The 20,437-nt window shown below is 38.2% G+C and overlaps 1 protein-coding gene across 1 annotated transcript in view; it reads left to right on the top strand.

Moving 5' to 3' along the window:
* The first annotated feature begins 376 nt into the window (after positions 1 to 376).
* ARHGEF40 (Rho guanine nucleotide exchange factor 40) overlaps positions 377 to 20,437 on the top strand; it is a 45,717-nt gene continuing 25,656 nt past the window's right edge. The window contains exons 1-16 of the mRNA XM_063454790.1: positions 377 to 527; positions 6,470 to 6,667; positions 7,016 to 8,744; positions 9,109 to 9,297; positions 9,488 to 9,602; positions 10,258 to 10,354; positions 10,624 to 10,717; positions 10,985 to 11,091; positions 12,860 to 12,946; positions 15,690 to 15,817; positions 15,908 to 16,046; positions 16,565 to 16,627; positions 16,796 to 17,004; positions 17,516 to 17,729; positions 17,940 to 18,026; positions 19,462 to 19,686. Of these exons, the coding sequence (XP_063310860.1) occupies positions 525 to 527; positions 6,470 to 6,667; positions 7,016 to 8,744; positions 9,109 to 9,297; positions 9,488 to 9,602; positions 10,258 to 10,354; positions 10,624 to 10,717; positions 10,985 to 11,091; positions 12,860 to 12,946; positions 15,690 to 15,817; positions 15,908 to 16,046; positions 16,565 to 16,627; positions 16,796 to 17,004; positions 17,516 to 17,729; positions 17,940 to 18,026; positions 19,462 to 19,686 (3,684 nt within the window). The 5' untranslated portion in view covers positions 377 to 524. The remainder of the gene's footprint in view (positions 528 to 6,469; positions 6,668 to 7,015; positions 8,745 to 9,108; positions 9,298 to 9,487; positions 9,603 to 10,257; positions 10,355 to 10,623; positions 10,718 to 10,984; positions 11,092 to 12,859; positions 12,947 to 15,689; positions 15,818 to 15,907; positions 16,047 to 16,564; positions 16,628 to 16,795; positions 17,005 to 17,515; positions 17,730 to 17,939; positions 18,027 to 19,461; positions 19,687 to 20,437) is intronic.

Here is a 20,437-nt window from a genome sequence, read left to right as displayed (position 1 = left end):
ATATATATATATATATATATATATATATATATATATAAAGGAAAGGATGAGTAAGGAGCCTGAAGGAAAACGACTGGAAACAGTGAGACTCTGTTATATGCAAACACCGAGACACTGTGAAGGACAAAGAGGAAATTGGGGAGAGAAAAAAAATACAAAACCCTGGGAGTCATTAACCCTTAGTGTGCCACTTTACTACACGCGTCTGGCACTGAAACGGTGGTTTAAAAAAAAAAAAAAAAAAAGCAAAGACGGAGAGCAAATCACAGAGAGAGGCGGTAAGGAAATAAAGAGAGGGGTGTTGTTTAACAAACCCCCCTAACAGGTCCCCCAGAGTGAGAAGAGGAAAAAAAAAAAAAGATCTGAGAGAGGAGGAGAGATGCTGTGGGGACTGACTTTCTCATAGTAAGTGCAGACTGCTGAGACTGTGTCACCGGGACAGAGCGACACACCGGCCGGACAGACAGGGACAGAGCCGCAGCGACAACCTGCAGAGCAATGTGACTGCACATCCGCAGCGAGACATGGTGAGGGTGGCACTGCTCTGTCTGCCACTGTCTCACTCCCTCCATCCAAATCTGACTGCCATAAACCTTCTGTCCTCACTCCAGAGGTATCTGGCTCTTCCTGTCGCACTCTGCTCGTGTGCTTTCACTGTCTCTGCTCACATTCCCTCTCTTTGTCTGCTTATAGACCGAGATCTGTTTTCAATGAGCAAAAACCTAGTCAACAAAAGGAGTGCATTTGCACTGTGAGTAAAGTCCCTGTACAGGGCTGGGGGGATTTTTTTGGCTAATACATAAACCGTAATGATTATATATCACTTATATCTATATCTATCAATCTCTCAATGATGTTGCAACATTTTTGTTGAAAATAGAACAAATCGTACAGTTCAGAGTTTGCCTGTGATTGGCTCTTGGAATTTGTGCCCTTCTGTTATTCATTAAGTGCTGCCCTGCCTGTGGGGGCAGAGGGTGAGTAAATGTGGCAGCTGGTTTCTTCAAGTCAGTCTTAATCTGTGGCTCTGAGTTTGTCCCTCGCTGTCATACTCCGCATACATGTCTTTATGTTGTCTGTTTTTTCTTTAATTTCTTTTCTTCTTCTTTTTTACTTCGTCACTCCTTCCTTTGTGTCTCGGTTGCACTCCTAGCTGTCTCCTTCCCATTACTTCTCTGCTTCTCTGTCTGTATCCTCTCTTCCTCCCTCTCCAGGAAGAAATGATCTCACGCATTTAATGACTTGCAGCTGGTGTTATGGCTGAGAAAGGACACACACAGACATGTATATACTGTATAACACATCTATTGATATATGCATATGACAACACTTCTCACCGCTCTGTACATTCACCATTCATAACATATACAATACAGAAAGGTGCCTGTATGCAGATGTACATACATATGGATTGGCAAACAGCACACATACCGACCGTCTTTCCTCAAAAATAAGACCGGGTCTTATATTAAATTTCTCCCCGAAAATTCCTGAACATAGATTAGCTTACTCGCAAATGGAATCCTGCGAATCTATGTTCGGGGAAAATTACCCGAACATAGATTAGAGAATTTGCAACTAGGACTTATTTTCTGGATAGGGCTTAAATTATGAGCACCCCTGGAAAATAAACTAGGGCTTATTTTCGGGGTATGTCTTATTTTCAGGGAAACAGGGTACTAACACACAAACACACAAAGAGAAACATCTGGAAACATATCACCAATTGTGTGTTTTTTAACCTACACAATTATACCTGAATTCATAAATACCAAATTGGCATACGTGCACAAATACATGAAATTAAACAGTAGGTTTTTTTGTTTGTTTTGTTTTTATATGAAGGCAAGCCAGATAAAACTGATATTATACATGCCTTACCAGCTGTTATGTCAAAATATCTAGATTTTATAACAGCTTGATTAGTTGCAGGTATAGGGGTCAGAATAGATTAATTTTGCAGTGTTTTGTTTCCTCTTATCTCTCACGTTCCATTGAAAGATAATAACTCGTAGAATGGAAATTTCAGACCTAATGAAGGTGTAGTAATAAAGCAAAATAAATATTCAAATAGACATATTTACCTAAACACCAGTTCATGTACTTATGCTAGGGCCACTATGACAGAAAATGGTCCATATGCTTTTCACATCAAGCTGTGTCCTAATTTGACTTATTCGTAACCATAAGAAATGTACATGTTAAATTGAAGGTGCTGTAACTAGATTGCTTTATTTATAATTTATTTTTCTATACCTTATCCACAGTACGGAGTCAGAGTACCATTTTTTTAATATGACGGTTAAAAAAAACTAGTTTTATCGTATCAAGGCGTTTCCTGCAGTTCCTAGATGATTTATTTACTTTTCCACAAACTAAACGTTAGTTGTGCACAATTATATGTGACTGTAGTTAGTGGATTTTATAAAAAAAGAAAACATGAATGAAGCATTTCAAGCATGTTGGTGTCACATTTATCCCTGCTGTCAGATAATTGGAGGAAATAGGATCTAGCGATAGGGAGATTCTTTCATATAATCGGGAGCAAGGTAGAACCTGGTGCATGGAGCATTCCCTTTATTTGGCTAAATTAATGATTGTGTGTGTTACATTTTGAAATCATGATAGTTCCACTTTAATCATATTAATACATTCTCTGCCAGTTTATGTATGTGTTAGTATGCAAAAGTCAATGTTACTGCTTATTCCAAAAATAATGAGCTAAAGGAAAGTTGCTGTATTAAAGTAGAACTTCAGATGTACTTACAAAAATATCACAGTGACGCGTTAAATACTCAAATGTAGCTGATGATCACCATGACCCTTTGCACTGCCAGATACATCAGCTTCCTTCTAGATCAGGCACACCTTTTCCTCTGGTACTCAAATTCCATAAATATAGTGTTTTGCATTGAGAGACAAATGTTATTCTTTGTCTCTACATACTTGCACCATAAATGATTTAATATGTCTCAGAGATGGTAATGGTTAATGTCAGATTGTTCACACAATGTTATCTGTCTGTTGGATAAATGATTTTAGGATCTGTCTCTTTGGATCCAGATTCTTTCTCTTTTTTTTTTTTTTTACACTTTAGTTCCGTTCAGTAGTTTCGGAATCTTGGACACAAGCAAACATAATTTTGGCTGGAAGAAAAGAACAGCTGGTAGACCCAGACACAAACACATCCCACAGTGCTCTACATACATGGCCTGAGCCCCAAAAACATCACATGGTTATCTACATACATGGCGTGAGACACAAACACATCAAACAGTGCTCTACATGCATTGCCTTAGGCACAAACACATCACATAGTACTCTGCATACAGGTCCTGAGCCTGAAACAGATCACACGGTACTCTTCATACAGGACCTGAGCCTGAAACAGATCACACGGTACTCTCCATACAGGACCTGAGCCTGAAACAGATCACACGGTACTCTCCATACAGGACTTGAGCCTGAAACAGATCACACGGTACTCTTCATACAGGACTTGAGCCTGAAACAGATCACACGGTACTCTTCATACAGGACTTGAGCCTGAAACAGATCACACGGTACTCTTCATACAGGACCTGAGCCTGAAACAGATCACACCGTACTCTCCATACAGGACCTGAGCCTGAAACAGATCACACGGTACTCTCCATACAGGACTTGAGCCTGAAACAGATCACATGGTACTCTCCATACAGGACTTGAGCCTGAAACAGATCACACGGTACTCTTCATACAGGACCTGAGCCTGAAACAGATCACACCGTACTCTCCATACAGGACCTGAGCCTGAAACAGATCACACGGTACTCTCCATACAGGACTTGAGCCTGAAACAGATCACACGGTACTCTCCATACAGGACTTGAGCCTGAAACAGATCACACGGTGCTCTTCATACAGGACCTTAGCCCCAAGCACATCACATGGTTCTAAACATACATGGCTTGAGAGACAAACACATCAAACAGTGCTCTACTTACATGGCCTTAGGCAGAAACACATCACACAGCACTCTACATACAGGACCTGAGCCCCAAACGCATCATACGGTTCTCTACATACATTTATACATACAGGATCTGAGCCCCAAACACATCACATGGTACTCTACATACAGAACATGAGCCCCAAACACGGTACTCTGCAAACATACATACAGGACCTGTTGTAGCTCCTTGTGCAGTTAAAACCTAAAAGTTAAAAACCCCTTCTGTCACTTACCTATTCCAATGCCGATATCCCCCTCCGCTCCTCACCCACTGACGTCAGCTGAAATGCTTTCCTATAGGGTTTTACACGACACTGGATGTCCGAGGACATCTAGCGTCAGTTAGGCAACCAAAAGTCGCCTAACGACCCAGAGGTCACTCCGGGGCTTTCTGTTAGACAGCCACTTAAAGATTGAGTACCTCAAAGGTAATTATTTCAGTTTATTGGAAATAATTACCTTTCCAGGGTTAAGGGACCTGGGACTATGCACTCAAACCACTTCAATAAGTTGAAGTGGTCTGGGTGCCTCTCGTGTCCCTTTAAATAAATCCCAAATGGGACTCATATGTGCGAGAATATTATATTGACACAGCGCCTGACTGATGAAGCACCAGGATCTGATATTGTTTGCTGCAACACAGCAGGGTTCTACAAGAGAGAGTTTCAGGTAAGTACATCTACCTTAAGTTTCTCCCACTGGTCTAAGCAACTCAAGCTAGCATGTCACCTTTAGGGTCTTTGTGATATATGCAAAGATCCCGGAAGATGACAGAACTGTTATTTATAAGAATTATTTAAACAGCAAATGAATCCATCTACGTAATGTATTGCCAACTGCAATGTTACAATAGGGAGTCAATGTGTGAACAATCATAAGAGTGCATATTTAGCCAACACGAAATGTGTTATGTAGCCAGTGAGAAATTTAAGTTACCATCTTTGTAAATATAAATGTAAAATGACGTAAATATATATATTTTTTTATCTCATTGATCCCTACCTAGTATGTCTTATCATTTGCATTCAAGGCTCTCTTATGCTTTGTTATATGTCTATGTATTTATTTTTCTAAATTAACTCAGTACTATCTCCCTAATGTTATAGCCTCTCGCTAGTATTTCCACTTTTCTTTTAATCACTGTGGGAGGTTTGGCATTGCAAACATTGAAAAGATTTTGCAGAAGTACTTTGTGCAGACAACCAGACTTCCCTTTATATTTATAGTGTGGGGCCATTCCTCCGTCTGTTATAGTACAATCTCGGTACTGGTAATGCATACCTCCCATGTTTCCTTCTTTAAGATCTTTAAATCTTTCTATCCCTCTTTGTGCTCCTGTGGTCCCCCTTCTAGTTGTCTATAATACTTGGTGTATGTATCATACAACAATGCGCCTATACATAATGCATGTTTATACCTCAGTCAACATGATTAGGGTGAAAAAAAGTAAGACAGTTTGTTTAAATAGCAATTAATAGTAACAAGGAACGCAGGAAATCTGCCAAGCACAAATACATACACCATTAGAAATCTACAGGTCCTGTTACATGTACTACTTTTATTGGAAAATGTAAAATATAAAAATAACATCACTAGAGCATCATCATATCTATGAATAAGTGTTCATATCTTCTGGACTGGCTAACTATCTTTATTGAGTATATTGTACATACAATATTAAAGGTGTCCAGACTAAAAGGGTACTTTCTATAAATAAATAAAAATAAGAAAAAAATAATGACCACATTCAACCTGTTCTAACCTTGAAGTCAATGTATTTGTGTCACACTTTTATCTGGCTTGAGGAACACCAGTGTGCACAGTACGCTGGATGAAAACCACTGGCTCTATAGAACAGCAACATCGCTTGTGTGCTGCAGGTCATTTACAGTACCAAGATGACATAAAAGTTAGTAAGTTAGCAAGTACTAATTAATTTGTGAAACACACCTTTAAAGTAAAAGCTGTCATCTTAGGCTGTTTGAAGCGTTGTAAAGGTGCAGTGAAACAAATTTAATGTCAAGACCATTAAAACAGAATATAGTTTTAACTTGCATATAGCAGCATATGGCAACGATATGTATAGCTTTAGAAATGATTCTGTTTTCATTCTCCAAAATCAGTGTTGTGCACCGAAACATTACATTTTCTTATGCCTTTTCAGATGCCCAGAATGAAATCAGTTAAGTTACACATTTCTGTTGCATTTCTAAGTATTGATTCAATGTCAAACTGATGTAAAAACACCTGATCATAATGGATCATAATTGCCATATTTTATCCAGGAAAAACTGTAAATTGCTGAAAGATTAATTTTGATTAAAAATATGACTTGACTGTTTCTTTGACAATACAAATTGTCTCATTAACAGAACACACATAGTCCCTGTGATGCATAGCAATGCTGTTTGTGTTCTTGTGTACAAGATACATCCTATATCGAATTGTTACATAGAATGTATTTGTCTCTTCCAGACCCCGCAGTCTGTGGAAGATTGCTTGCAAAGTGCTCTCTCCTCTTTGTACCCTCCATTTGAAGTTACAGCCCCCACGCTCCTGTCTCAGGTGTTTTCAGTGTTGGAGAGGACATATCGGGAAGATCCCCTGCGATACACTCTAGAATTCCTAATACCAGCTAAGAGAATCCTTCAAAATGTGCAGCACCAGGCCTGTGTAAGTCTTACAATGGTGCTTACTGCTACATCTATCATAAGCTTGCACTGGCTGTTTTACTATGTTCCTCTGTGCATAGTAGATGTATAGCAGGTTGTTAGTCACGTGTCTCAATTGTCTCATGATATGTGTCAAATAATTTGCCCTCTGTTGTCTTAATTTCCACCCTTGACTTTTTAATCACACAAGCTGCATTTTATACATCTTACTGTGCAAAACCATCAAAGTTTTCCATTATATTCATATTTTTCTTCTTCCAATCTCTCTTTCTCCCTATTTTATAACTGCCATTTTTGCTTTGCTTAATTTCTTTAATTTCTGTATTTTTTTCTTCATGTTATTTGGCAGTCTCAATATAGTGGATTCCTATTCTTTCACGAAGGATGGCCGCTGTGTCTTGGTGACAAGATTCTTATTCAACTCTCCGCCCTTCCTTGGCACTTTCTAAAGCCTGGGGACTTCTACCTTCAGGTTGTGCCATATCTTGAGTGCTCCCCACGCCTTGTGTTAAAGTGCCTTTCTCAAGATGGCAGTGGAGTTCAGGAGATTGTGGTTCCTGAAAGCTCCCATTCCTTCATTTTCTCTGCTGAATGGCTCAATAGTATCAATAAAGACAGGAGCTCAGTACGATTGGAGAATTGCCTGGCAGCAGCGGAAGAAAAAGTTCTCCGACTGCAGTGGTCTGAGGTTATTTATCCACGTTTCATCCACAAGGAAGGCTTTATTGTAGGTAGGAAATGCCCTCTTGGTCCCATGCTGCCTCCACTGGAGTGTCGGAGTCCTGGGGATGGAGGAATCACCAGCGTTGATCTAGTAGACCCTAAAGTCAGCCCTCAGTTCTCATTTTCAAATGTTCAACAAGACTTAGTGAGCTCAGCTGTCACTGATTCAATTTGTGGTTCTGTTTTGGATTGCATGGAAGGTGAATATGTGGAACTAAGCCCTCCAAATAAATCAAATAATGGAAAACTGGACAGCTACAGAGACACATGGGTAAATAGGGCCAAGACAGCTCCAAGCAGAAAGGGCAAGAAGATGGGGTACCAGGCTTGGTTGCATGAGAAGAAACCAGGAAAGGTTGGGTCTCTGAGCACTTTGAAGCAGAGAACTCAAGATACATGGAAAGAAAGATTGTGCACAGGAGCATCTGAAGACCAAAGTAAGTCCACAGTGGATAGCTCAAATTATTGGAATGCAGATGCAACAGAATGTTCCAATGAGTCAGACTTGTTGAGTGAATGGAGAAAAGGCTTGGATCTTCTTCAGAGACATGATGACTGTGACATCCCTTCTGAGAGGCAGGACTGGATTTCCTCTGAGAGTCCAAAATGGGTTTCAAAAGACTATTCACAGGAACAGAGGGTGGAAAGCTTGGGAGCAGATAGGACTGAGCCCATAACTGGTTGTCAGGAAGATGACATTTTATCAAGGACAATAGAAGGATTCTCCCTGAAAATAGATATAACTGAGGAAAGACAGAAATTGCTTTCCTCAGAAAACCATGTATATATCACCAGTGACTGCGGAGCTGTACCTGGAGATGATGTACAACAGGCTTCTTCTATACAGTGCCAAAATAACACATTAAAGGGTAATCTTAGAAGCCTGGTAGGCAACTGTCCAGTAAATTTCCAGTTGGGTTCCTTAAACAAAGCATTGAAAGATGAAGAAGATACAATTTCCGTGGTCTCTCATGCTAAAGAGTTATTGTTAACCAAAACAGATAGGACATGGGCAGATGGTCAAGAAACTTCAATCATACATGGTAGACTTGAAGAAAGTACCACTGTGGGGGGTACACAGTTACCATCCAGTGAGATAAGACCACATGAAGATCAAGATAAGCAACCTACCTGGAGCCATATTACTGATACTCCACAGAAAACAGGGCGAGGACGACGGAAAAAAAGAAACAAGAGAGGAAGGGGGCCTTTAAGGACAGAGGCAAACAAGGGAATTACTAAAACCTCAGAGCCTAAAACTGATGCTGGGAAAGAAGTAACTGAGACTATCAGCAAAACCAAAGAAGATGAAGAAAGAAAATCAGACATTGAAAAAAATGATGAGAGCCAGATTGGTAAGCTTTAACATAACCCCTACACCTCTTCTAAATCAAAAGATAGCTCATAGCCAAATACTTGTTATCAGTGAAATAAAAAGATTAACTAACAGAATTAAGTCTAAATGCTGTTGCTTACTATTATTGAATGTTAAATATAACTGGTCATATTTTACTGTAGGTTACTCGTGGGTCACTTTGCGATTTGTTCAGGGAATTAGATATGGTCTTAAAGATACAAGAGGTACATAAAGTAGATGCAGACATTATAGAAAAAAATATATGTTTTTAGTAAATTTTTCAGTCACTTATGCCACATAAATAGAGCTCCCCGTTATGTTAGCAGTTGTGTTCACGTGCTAAACTGTCAATGATTTCTCAGCAGAAGAAGCTCTGCCCCCACCTGCTGTCATCCACACAGTTAAGGTGCCGTGTGTGGAATTAAATGTGGACGCAGATCAGCCACTTTCCCAGAACCCCTTGCTACCCGTGTCTCCCTCTGATGGTTTGAAATGTCTGCATAAAGATGTCAACTGGGATTTAATGGAGTCAGGCTTTATCTGTTTGACTGGTAAGAAGTAAAACGTGATGATGATGATGATGATGATGATGATGATGATGATGATGATGATGAGATGGATGGTTTTTGCAGTGCAAAAATATTAAAACTCCTCTCAATGTCAAAATTCCAAAAAATCATTAGTGAAAACAATATTTCATTTGTTACCACTATATAGCTCTTGTTCTATTTATTTTTACAGGCGGACAGGACAGAGACAAGAAAGCATTGCTGGTCATTTGTCCAAGTAAAGCAACAGCAATTTACAACCACAGTGACATTGTGCAGACCGTCTCTTATCTACACTCTCTACTTAGGTATGATATTGTAAAGCGCTACAGAATCTGTTGGCGCTATATAAAGTACAATAATAATAATAAAATATGTGATAAAAGAAAGGGTGTTAACTAAGAATATTCAAACTACAGAGTTTATGGGAGTTTTATAATGAAACAATATTTAAGAGTATATAAGATTTCAAAGATAACTAAATATCTATATATCATATGTATGTAGGTGCTAGCTCATAAAATACAGATTCATTTTTTTGGTGTTCTGCAATGAGTGGATCGTTTTGTTATATTTAGAAAATCCGTTGCTTGGGAATGTTGTTTACAGTAAAAATGTAGATTAGTGGTTTTCAAACATCTCGATTTTGAAGACAGCTAGCATAAATGGCATCCAGTTAGGTGTTATTTATTAGAACTTAGGGTTTTAGCTTTCTCCTGAAGGCTTTGACTCAATCAAAACTCCTCGGAAGTCAAAGGCAACCCGTAGCACTTCAAACAGATAACATTCATTGACGTGATTCATTTGCAAAGTTAACTTTTTTTTTTGAGATGCACAGTTGACAAAGATTTGTAGATTCCTAGAAAACGCCACAATAGTAGACGAGTCTGAGTTTTTAGTTGTGAAACATAATAGGAAGAGTCCGATTGCTTGAATTGGCGTGTTCCTTCCTCTTACACACAGACCTGAACTACGTGATTTGGGCATAAACCTCATCCTGGATCTCCGAGACTGTACAACACCCAATGAGTGCCTCCTCCAGACACTGAAAGATAATAAGGTACATTCTCTAAGGCAGTTTATGGAGTACAGTGACTTAGGGTTTTTAAATAATCTGTTCTGGGGTGAATGACATAACATCAAGCACGGTGTTAGGAAGCCACGTAACCAAGAGATGGTTACATTCAGGTAACAGCAAGAGGCAGAAATGCATTTTTATAATGGCATTAATGACTTGTACTATAAACATCCTTTATAATATACAAAGGTGCTATTAAATCATGTGTAAGATCTTTATTTATAATATTCCCTGTATGTGTTTACTTACAGGACTCCTTAAGTCACTTTATAAACTGCACTTTAATAATCTGTGACAAAGAGAATTCTGCAATTGTTCCCAGTGACCTGCTCAATTCACAGGCAAGTACGCAACTAATACCATGACAGTCATGTGTAAAGGAAACCTGTCCACATGCCTGTATAATCCTGTTCCCCATCACTGTCATATTATTATTTGAATATTTCCAATATATTCACTTTGCCTTACCTCTTTGTACTTTATATAGTATTATTCACAGTATATACCGTAAAGCAGTAATTGGCAGATAGAAATAATGCTGATAGACAAAAGAGGTGAAGATGACTGCATTCTGTCTAACATTCCTTCTTATATTACTCCTACAGGTGTCAGTTGTCTTGTCTTCAGAGATAACACAGTTCATTGATTTGGAGGAACTGCCAGAGAGCTTTGGTGGAGAGAGACCTTATGTTCCCTCTGAGTGTGTTTGGGGCCAGCGGGTGAGACATACAACTACACACCCAGCATGTGTGGGGCTGTCATGTAAGACACAGAACTATGTGCATGTTACATGGGTTGGGGGAGACTTAAATGGGATCTATTACATGATTATGTCTATTTTGTGTAAGGAAAAATAAATAGCCACATGCACTGAACTGCACTGAGACTCTTTGCATGTACTCATTTCTATGTTCCCTTCTACAATCTCTAAACTGAAAGCATTGACATTGTGTGTAAGAAATTAATTTTGTGAACTTTTTTCGGACTTTTTCTAATTGTAAGTGTCCTGTGTGACAGATGGGTGTATGGCATGGGTGGACATGTGTAAATGGACAGATAACCTGTATATCGTTACCAATACGGTAAAGTGCTAGTTGTATCAGTTAATATTAATCCTGACAAATGTTCTGCTTCATAGAAAATGCTATCTAATTTTGAAATATCTTAACACAATTAAATGCAGATTTTTCCTGTACACTTTGTATCACTTTGGCAAATTAATTCCCGCTGGAAATTATGTACATACTGCACTGTTCAGTCATCTCAGGGAAACTTTTAAAATCACTGGGAGATCAGTTTGTATACTACTTTTCATCTCTTTCTTAATTACACCTCAAGAGACATGCTTTGATTAGTTTACATATTGGAAAGGGAGGGGGGATATAGATGACAGCTTTTACCCATACACAATCTCCGTTATAGTCTGTTCATTTCACAATACATGCACCCACTCACTTTTATCTAAAACAGCATTAAAGGGACACCATATTCACCCAAACATGTTTAGCTTAATAAAGCTATTTTAATGTATAGGTCATGCACCTGACGTCTCACTGCTCAATTCTCTGCCATTTATGAGTTAAATCACTTTGTTCTTGCAGCTTTAGTCACACCTCCCTGCATGTGACTTACACACTTTTCATAAACACTTCCTGTAAAGAGACAGCTAATGTTTATACTTACTTTATTGCACATTCAGTTTAGTTTAGAATTTATTATCACCTGCTCCATTATTAACTCGCTAGACTCTGCAGGAGCCCCCTGTATGTAATTAAAGTTTAATTTACAGAGCAGGAGATTAAAAAATAAATAAAAATAAAGTTACATCTGATTGAAAATGAAACCATTTTTTTCATGCAGGCTGTGTCAGTCACAGCCAGGGAAGGTGTGGCTAGGGATGCATAAACAGAAACAAAAGTGATTTAACTCCAAAATGGCAGTTAATTGAGCAGTGAGACTGCAGGAGCATGATCTATACACAAAGACTGCTTCATTAAGCTAAACCTGTCTTGGTGACTATAGTGTCCTTTTAAACAACACATTGAGTGTCCCAACATATGTCATAGCGCACACTGCATTACTAAAACCCCTATAAACACACACTGCAAGGGAGCCCCAAGTAAGATTTTTTTAGTGTCTAAAACAAGTGTGGGAGGTTATTAAAGTGACCAGAGCATAATGAGTTAAACAGAATGTAGAATTTAATTTAAAAATGTGCTAAATAATTTTGGAAATTTACAATTAAAATATTTAGATATAGTTTTTATTCACTAATCAATATTGTAAAAATGTGGCTTTGTTCTTAATTACCACAGACATTCTAATAGAAATAAAATAACATTGAAAAGTAATACAATACAAAAAAAAAACAATTCTCCAAATTTTGCTCCTCACACAGATATCGCTCTCTAACCATCATCCTACTGTCAATGCCTTTGCATTTATTTGTTATGATTTTTGCTTGTTTGTTTGGGTTTTCTTTTGCAGTCTCTGGGCAATCTTTACACTCTGTGCACTGATGTACTGAAGTCACTAGAGGATGTCATACATGATTTAGAGACTGACAGCATTCTGGTAAGGGTTTTTCTTTAACCTGTAGAAATCCTCATTAAATCTTTAAAGATGCTGATCAACATTCTCTGCTGTTGTGACACTTTTATTAGTAAACATGCCATTATAAATTCCCACAATTCTTCCCAGAATGTATTACTTAATCATGTACAATTTCCCCCTCTCATATCTGGGCTGATTTATTCATACTGTGACTTTGTGAGAGAAGGAAGGTGCAGTTGTAATTTGAAGGCATAATTGCAAAAACAAAAATTGAGCCAATCTTTCTTTTGGTGCATGATATGGATAATTCATTAAAATATATTTAGAAACCAGCCAGTCATGATGCTCCTATAACATAACATTCTATGGCATTGCTGAGTTTATATTGCTGGAAATGTCACATTTGTTAGTGTTCCACCACGACAATAGCCACAGTTTTGTATTCAGCTACTGTCCCCTAACACAGTTGTACTGTCACCAGATTTTTTAGACGTTATAACGTCAAATGCTTCCTTCATTATTGATATTTTCAACATTCACTGATGGATTTATTAGGTCTATGTTCTTTATGGAACAAATTCATTTTACTCCCATCTTGGCATGTCTTTGAAAATAATTTAATATGGGGCATTTTGAGTCTTTACACTTAGTCATATCGTCAACAATTTCTGCTGAATTTAACAGCACATGTATTATTTTATATTCAAAATAAAATAGGTGTGTAATCTCAATAATTACTGCATGTATTGTAATCAAATGTCTTATCTTAAACAATGGTCCCCTGATACAAAGATAAATAGAGTGGTATAGCGTAATTCATGCCGATTTGTCTTGTGATGATTAGACATAAGCTGGCAGTGGATCCAAAAAGCCCACTGTCAGACATAGTTACATAGGCTAAATAGACATGTGTCTATCAAGTTCAGCCTTTCTCACATCTGTTTTTGCTGTTGAACCAAATGAAGGCAAAAAACAGTTTGAAGCTCTTTCCAATTTTGCAAAATCTTTTTGATTTCAGAATAACAGTCAGATTTCTCCCTGGATCAATAAGCTATTACCCAACAAATTAAAAACTATATCCCCGAATATTATAGGGACACTATAGTCACCTGAACAACTTTAGCTTAATGAAGCAGTTTTGGTGTATAGAACATGCCCCTGCAGCCTCACTGCTCAATCCTCTGCCATTTAGGAGTTAAATCCCTTTGATTATGAACCCTAGTCACACCTCCCTGCATGTGACTTGCACAGCCTTCCATAAACACTTCCTGTAGAGAGCCCTTTTTAGGCTTTCTTTATTGCAGGTTCTGTTTAATTAAGATTTTCTTATCCCCTGCTATGTTAATAGCTTGCTAGACCCTGCAAGAGCCTCCTGTATGTGATTAAAGTTCAATTTAGAGATTGAGATACAATTATTTAAAGTAAATTACATCTGTTTGAAAGTGAAACCATTTTTTTGTTTCATGCAGGCTCTGTCAATCATAGCCAGGGGAGGTGTGGCTAGGGCTGCATAAACAGAAACAAAGTGATTTAACTCCTAAATGACAATGAATTGAACAGTGAAATTGCAGGGGAATGATCTATACACTAAAACTGCTTTATTTAGCTAAAGTAATTTAGGTGACTATAGTGTTCCTTTAAGTTATTGCAAGTATTCATCCAGTTGTTGTTTAAACATCTGTACAGAAATGTACAATTAAAGGACCACTCTAGGCACCCAGACCACTTCAGCTTAATGAAGTGGTCTGGGTGCCAGGTCCAGCTAGGGTTAACTAATTGTTTTATAAACATAGCAGTTTCAGAGAAACTGCTATGTTTATCAATTAGTTAAGCCTTCCCCCTAATCCTCTAGTGGCTGTCTAACTGACAGCCGCTAGAGGCGCTTGCGTGATTCTCACTGTGAAAATCACAGTGAGAGCACGCAAGCGTCCATAGGAAAGCATTGTAAATGCTTTCCTATGCGACCGGCTGAATGCGCGCGCAGCTCTTGCCGCGCGTGCGCATTCAGCTGACGGGGCGGAACGGAGGCGGAGAGGAGGAGGAGAGCTCCCCGCCCAGCGCTGGAAAAAGGTAAGTTTTTACCCCTTTCCAGAGCCGGGCGGGAGTGGGTCCCTGAGGGTGGGGGCACCCTCAGGGCACTCTAGTGCCAGGAAAACGAGTATGCTTTCCTGGCACTAGAGTGGTCCTTTAAAAAACACTGTTATTCCAAATGCTTACATATAAACTGACCCACCGTATAGGGTTATAGTAATGTTAACTGCATCGTCAAGAATATGCAGGATCCTGATGATGTATTTGAGACTTTACCTCAGTAGTAGAAATTCACTGATCTACTCAGGTAAGTTGCCTAACGTTGATGGCAATGCAACTCTGTCTGAAAGCAGTTACTCAGTAGCTTCATGCTCATTGCTAAGACAGCAGTAAGCATATCCAAAATGTTGTGGTTTCTTTAGTTTTTTGTTTTTAGAAAAAGTCACCCTAGCACTGCAAGGGTAACTCACATTAAAGCCATACATGTGTGGATAGAAAATTGGCCTATCGTTTGATTATATTAAAAGGTTTTTGAGGTTGAAGCAACAGTGCTGGGTCTTCTTTTTCCTTTTATTAAATCCACATGGTACTGTGTATAAGAGGCAAACAAATCCACTGGTTTTAACAACGTAGCCGCTAGTATAAAATGTGCAGATGGTTTGTCTTCTAGAGCCAGGTGTCTTTACAACACTCTAAGTTAGTTTTCACTATGCAAATGTTTCCTATTTATCAGGACACTGAAGCATTAATAAGTCATCATCGAGATGCCATGAAGAAAGCATTGAGTGATGAGAGACTGCAGATGCTGCAAAGAGATGGAGGAACATTAGTAGCAAGGTTGCAGAAGTCATCATACCTGAGGTAATTCTCAAACCAGGCTAGCCACCCCAAAACTATGAAAAGAAGACATGTGAAGATAAACAACTCTCAAAATTGTATTGGCATTGACAGGTTTTATGACCCAGCAATCTTTGAGCTTTATGAGAAGGTGGATGAGGCTTTGCATCGCCTTGTGCAACTATCTAATCAGAAATTGCAAGAACTGGAGGAGAGACTGTCACCACAAGATTATTTTGACCGGACACTTGAGGTGAGGACATAAAAAATGAACACACCACCTAATTTATTGCTTAATCTAGGCATCGTGGAAACCAGTAGGAAATCTTGTTAATAAAAGTTAGGTACCTCAAAATGATGAAAGAATTATGGTTCTACAAAACTACAAGATTTTGTAGACTTGACAACCCCCACAAATATACCTAACTGCTCTTGGAAGATAATATGTGACAATTACTAAGCAGGGAGAACTATAAAGTCATTGGTCTCAGAAAGTGAAGCATGTTAAGGACTACTCAAAATGTTTAGATTAGCATACTAGTATAGGAGTGTAGACATGGGAGATTGTTGGCTTTCACTGTGTACACACCGTATTAAGCCATGAATAGATAATTATCCCAGTAAGTAGTCCCATCAATTAAATTGTAGACATCATCAGCGAGAAAGAAAATTGGTAAGAGAAACAGGTCATCTCTGACACAGGCTTGCCACTGACTAAATATATTAAGTATAGTTTATCATCTTCTGTGTAAAATGTTAACTTCTTTACAGGATTCTATGAGCCTTCAAGATACATCAAAGCATCAGTATCATGTGATGGAGGCCTTAGAGGAGGTAAGAAATGTGTGCTTTTGAAATATATCATTACTGGAATCATTACCCAAAAAATAGAAACTTTAACTTCCTCCTGTGGAATTATCAAATATCATGTCTATATGTAAGAGTTTTAAGCACTAGAAAGGGCATGTTTCTCCTAGTTAATAAACGTATCATTGCCTACAGAAACACTCAGTGGAGGAAGGCCAGAGCCAAACAGCAGAACCAGAAAATCGGAGGCTAGAGGTTGGAGTCAGGATTCGTGGTCTAGAGGTCAGCAGCCGAGAGCTAGCAGATCGGACTTGCAGCCCTCCTCGGGGCCATGTTCTCAGCAGAGGTGATGGAAGAGGACCTGATGCTCCCTGGGGAGGGATTCCCAAGCCAGAAGGAAGAAGGCAAGTCCCTGAAACTTACACAAAACTGCTTCTTTTATATGTTCCATTTCCAAGTGCTGTGCTCCAATTACTCATAGAAGGTTTTAGAAAACTACATTAGCTCTTTCTCTGACATATCATTGATTCATAAATGTTCTTAGTTTAATGTTGTGATTACTTTCAGTCAAACTTTAATGCTTTTTTTAAAAAAAACTAACAACTGGAATTAGGTTGGGTCCCAGAAATCAAACAGGCTGTGTTTTAACCATTACAGTACTTTTGAAAGACCAATGCAGTGACTGAATGTACAGGAAGTATGATCACATTTTGACAACTGCAAATTGTACTACATTGTATTTACACTGACTTACTTTGCCTTTAACATGGTATTTGTATTTTTATTATGTTTTAGTTCTGTTTTCCTCCCTTTTTACCCTGTAAATTGTGTCTTTTTGACTCTGGGTTTTATTTATGTAAGTCTATTACTATATGATGGTATCATCAGACTATTGTCAATTAATGTTTCCATTAGGTCTCCCCAACGCTTACTTCTAGACCTCCTGTGCTCGGAGCGAAGCTACGTGCAATGTCTACGACGCTCTTTGGAGGCCAGAAGGTCTTGTCCAGCTAGCCTGGCGCTCAGAGGAAGTTTGGAGCAACTCCTTAACTTCCACACTTATTTTCTGAGAGAACTCCAGAACTGCGTATCACAGCCGCTGACTGTCTCATACTGCTTCCTTCAACATGTGAGATATCCCCATTTACTTTCCTAATTCTATGTTTGCAGCTTTACCTTAATGTGATGTCGATGGGAAGTCACTCTAAAGATTATCATAACAATTGTGCATTTGCTAAGTGTGGCCTAAAAATCCAAATAAAACAGCTGAACTAGTTTGTAAATTTTGTATTAGAAAACAAACAAACAACAACATATATATGAGGTTTTTGTTTTTTAGGCAGAGCAGTTGCGTTTATATTCTCTGTATGTGAAAAACAGACAGAAGGTGGAGCTCTTCCTTCCAGCACCCAGCGGAAGCCTTAAGGTGAGAAAAGACTAAATTATATGATTGGTTAGTTATGTGGGACAATGATTCAGTATCACTGAATTCTAACCATCATGTGCATTCAGTACAGTACTAGAGTCATTAATATAACCCAAAAAAAATCTGTAAATTTCAGTACTTTGCAAATAAAAACGAACAGAATACTTAATATTAACATTTTAAGCATGATCATATAAAGCAAATATAAATTAGTGGTGGCACCACATAGGTACCATTAAATATAGCCTTGTTTTTACACGCTACAGTAATATACACAATGCTTAGTCTTTTTTTATGTTGTTATGGATTTTATTCATAATTGCAACATTTATATTTAATATTTCAGATATATTGTTAGCATTGAAATGCAAAAATGCCATGTTTGTGCTCAGTAGACGTCTGACTAATTTGGTTATCATGATAAATTATATCCAGTTCATACTATGTAGTTCACCACTGCATGATAAACTGTTGATTATTAAATACTAAAATACAAAAAATCTAAAATAAAAAAAATAAAAAACTTTTACTTTAACCATTACTAATGTATACTTTTTTTAGAAAGGAAAACTGTAATGAGGAAATAATTGCCAAATACTCAATATACAGAAAAAACAGATTGACATCATTAAATAAAAAAGGAAATCTCATATATACTATATCAATCTTCAGCACTAATAAATTACTCATCCCAGTTTAGCTATAAATGTATCCTTCTCCCGTTTTTTATTTTATTTTTTGATTGATTATTTGTGCTGCTTATCAAATGCCATACTATAAAAGATTGCTAAATCAGCACAATACTCCTTCCCCCTACAGAAAACAGAGAAAGTGATTGATTTATGAAATTATGAGACCTAACTGCCTGGAATAAATATGCTAGGCAAGTCATTTTTAAATCTGTTGGAGAGAACAGAATGCTATTTTAAACACGGTAATTCCATTAATATGCTCAAATTAGAGGTTCAGAACCTCATGGACTGATGGTAGTTGCACTCAATATGTGTGACTGCAAGTTAACTACTGATCGAGTTTAATATTTCACACTGTGCAGAAGATTGATGGCTCACTACTTGTAGATCACATCTGGATCATATACAATCAGTGAGTAAAAAGGAATTCGGCAACCACTGATCAAGAGCAGGTTCAACAAATTCAGAACATAAAAACTTGTGTTATTAAGGTTTTACCAATCAAAAAAGGCTGTCTGACATTTGCTGGATTTATTGTCAATCGGGTATTTAAATGCTATGTGTTGGTGATGGTAAATAGTTTATATGTTCTAGTCCAGTATTTATCTCTGCCATTAGGAGCAGGAGTTACCAAAGGATAATCCTCCAGCCCTTCTAGAATTGCAACAGCTTTGATGCTTTGCCAGCCTTATTGTTATCTTGGCACCTCTACTTTCTTTATTTACATTAACTTATTTGGACAGGGCAGGAGGAGGGACCAAAAGGAAGAGGAGGAAACATGGGCGATTCTACAAAGACCACTGGAGCAACTTGATCAGTATCAACGGTTTCTGGGTGATATGATGCAAGAGTGTGATCAGGAGGACGAGCACGAACAACAGTCTCTGCACACAGCTCGGGAGCTGGTGGGGTCCCTTGTGCACCATGGGAAGAATTTGTTGGCTGCTGAAGCCATCCGAGGGTTTGAGGTGAGTGTTAAAGAAAGCATAATTCTCCAGCTAGGCTCTTCACCATGTACCATTATAGTGCTGATAATGCCAATGAGTTTCACTGTGTTTGGTACTGTCCTAAAATTAATGAAATCAAGATATATTTATGTAACCATGAAATGCTTATTACCAGTCACTACAGAATTCATTTTAAAAGGGCTAATATCCACTCAAAACATTTATTTTAAACTATTTCTTGCTCTCTATGGAATGGCTTCATATACTCCATAATAAAGAGCTAATGACCAAAACATTTCTTACTAACTTGGAAACATTACACCCCCATTTTAGAGCTCTCTTTTCAAGATCAGATTAAAACATAGAATATACTGCCTGGCACCCTACGCAACCCCCTGCCGTCACCTCCACATCCCTGGTACTAAATTACCTTCATCATAATAGCTCCTACTACCTTAAAGGTCCCCTGTCCAAAGCTACTGTAGCACTTTTTAAGGTGCATGAAATTTCATCACTACATTGTGCAACAGTTTTGCTAACAAATGTATAGATTGGGAGAAAAACCTAATTAAAATTGTTTGTAACCCACATGTCAATCAATTATTTGGCATAGACTGTCTGCTGAGGAATTCATTAATAAAGGAGAGCAGAAGAGACCTCCCACGTGCGGTCTTTCTGCTCTCCAACCATAGCAACCACAGGGCTGCTAGAGCTGGCTAGGAGGCATTGGAATGGAAAGCCAACGTCTCTGCATCATTGAGGAGGTATGTCC

This window comes from Pelobates fuscus, chromosome 5, assembly GCF_036172605.1.
Source record: "Pelobates fuscus isolate aPelFus1 chromosome 5, aPelFus1.pri, whole genome shotgun sequence".
NCBI classification, from domain to species: domain Eukaryota; kingdom Metazoa; phylum Chordata; class Amphibia; order Anura; family Pelobatidae; genus Pelobates; species Pelobates fuscus.
This window is presented reverse-complemented; position numbering and strand designations above follow the sequence as displayed.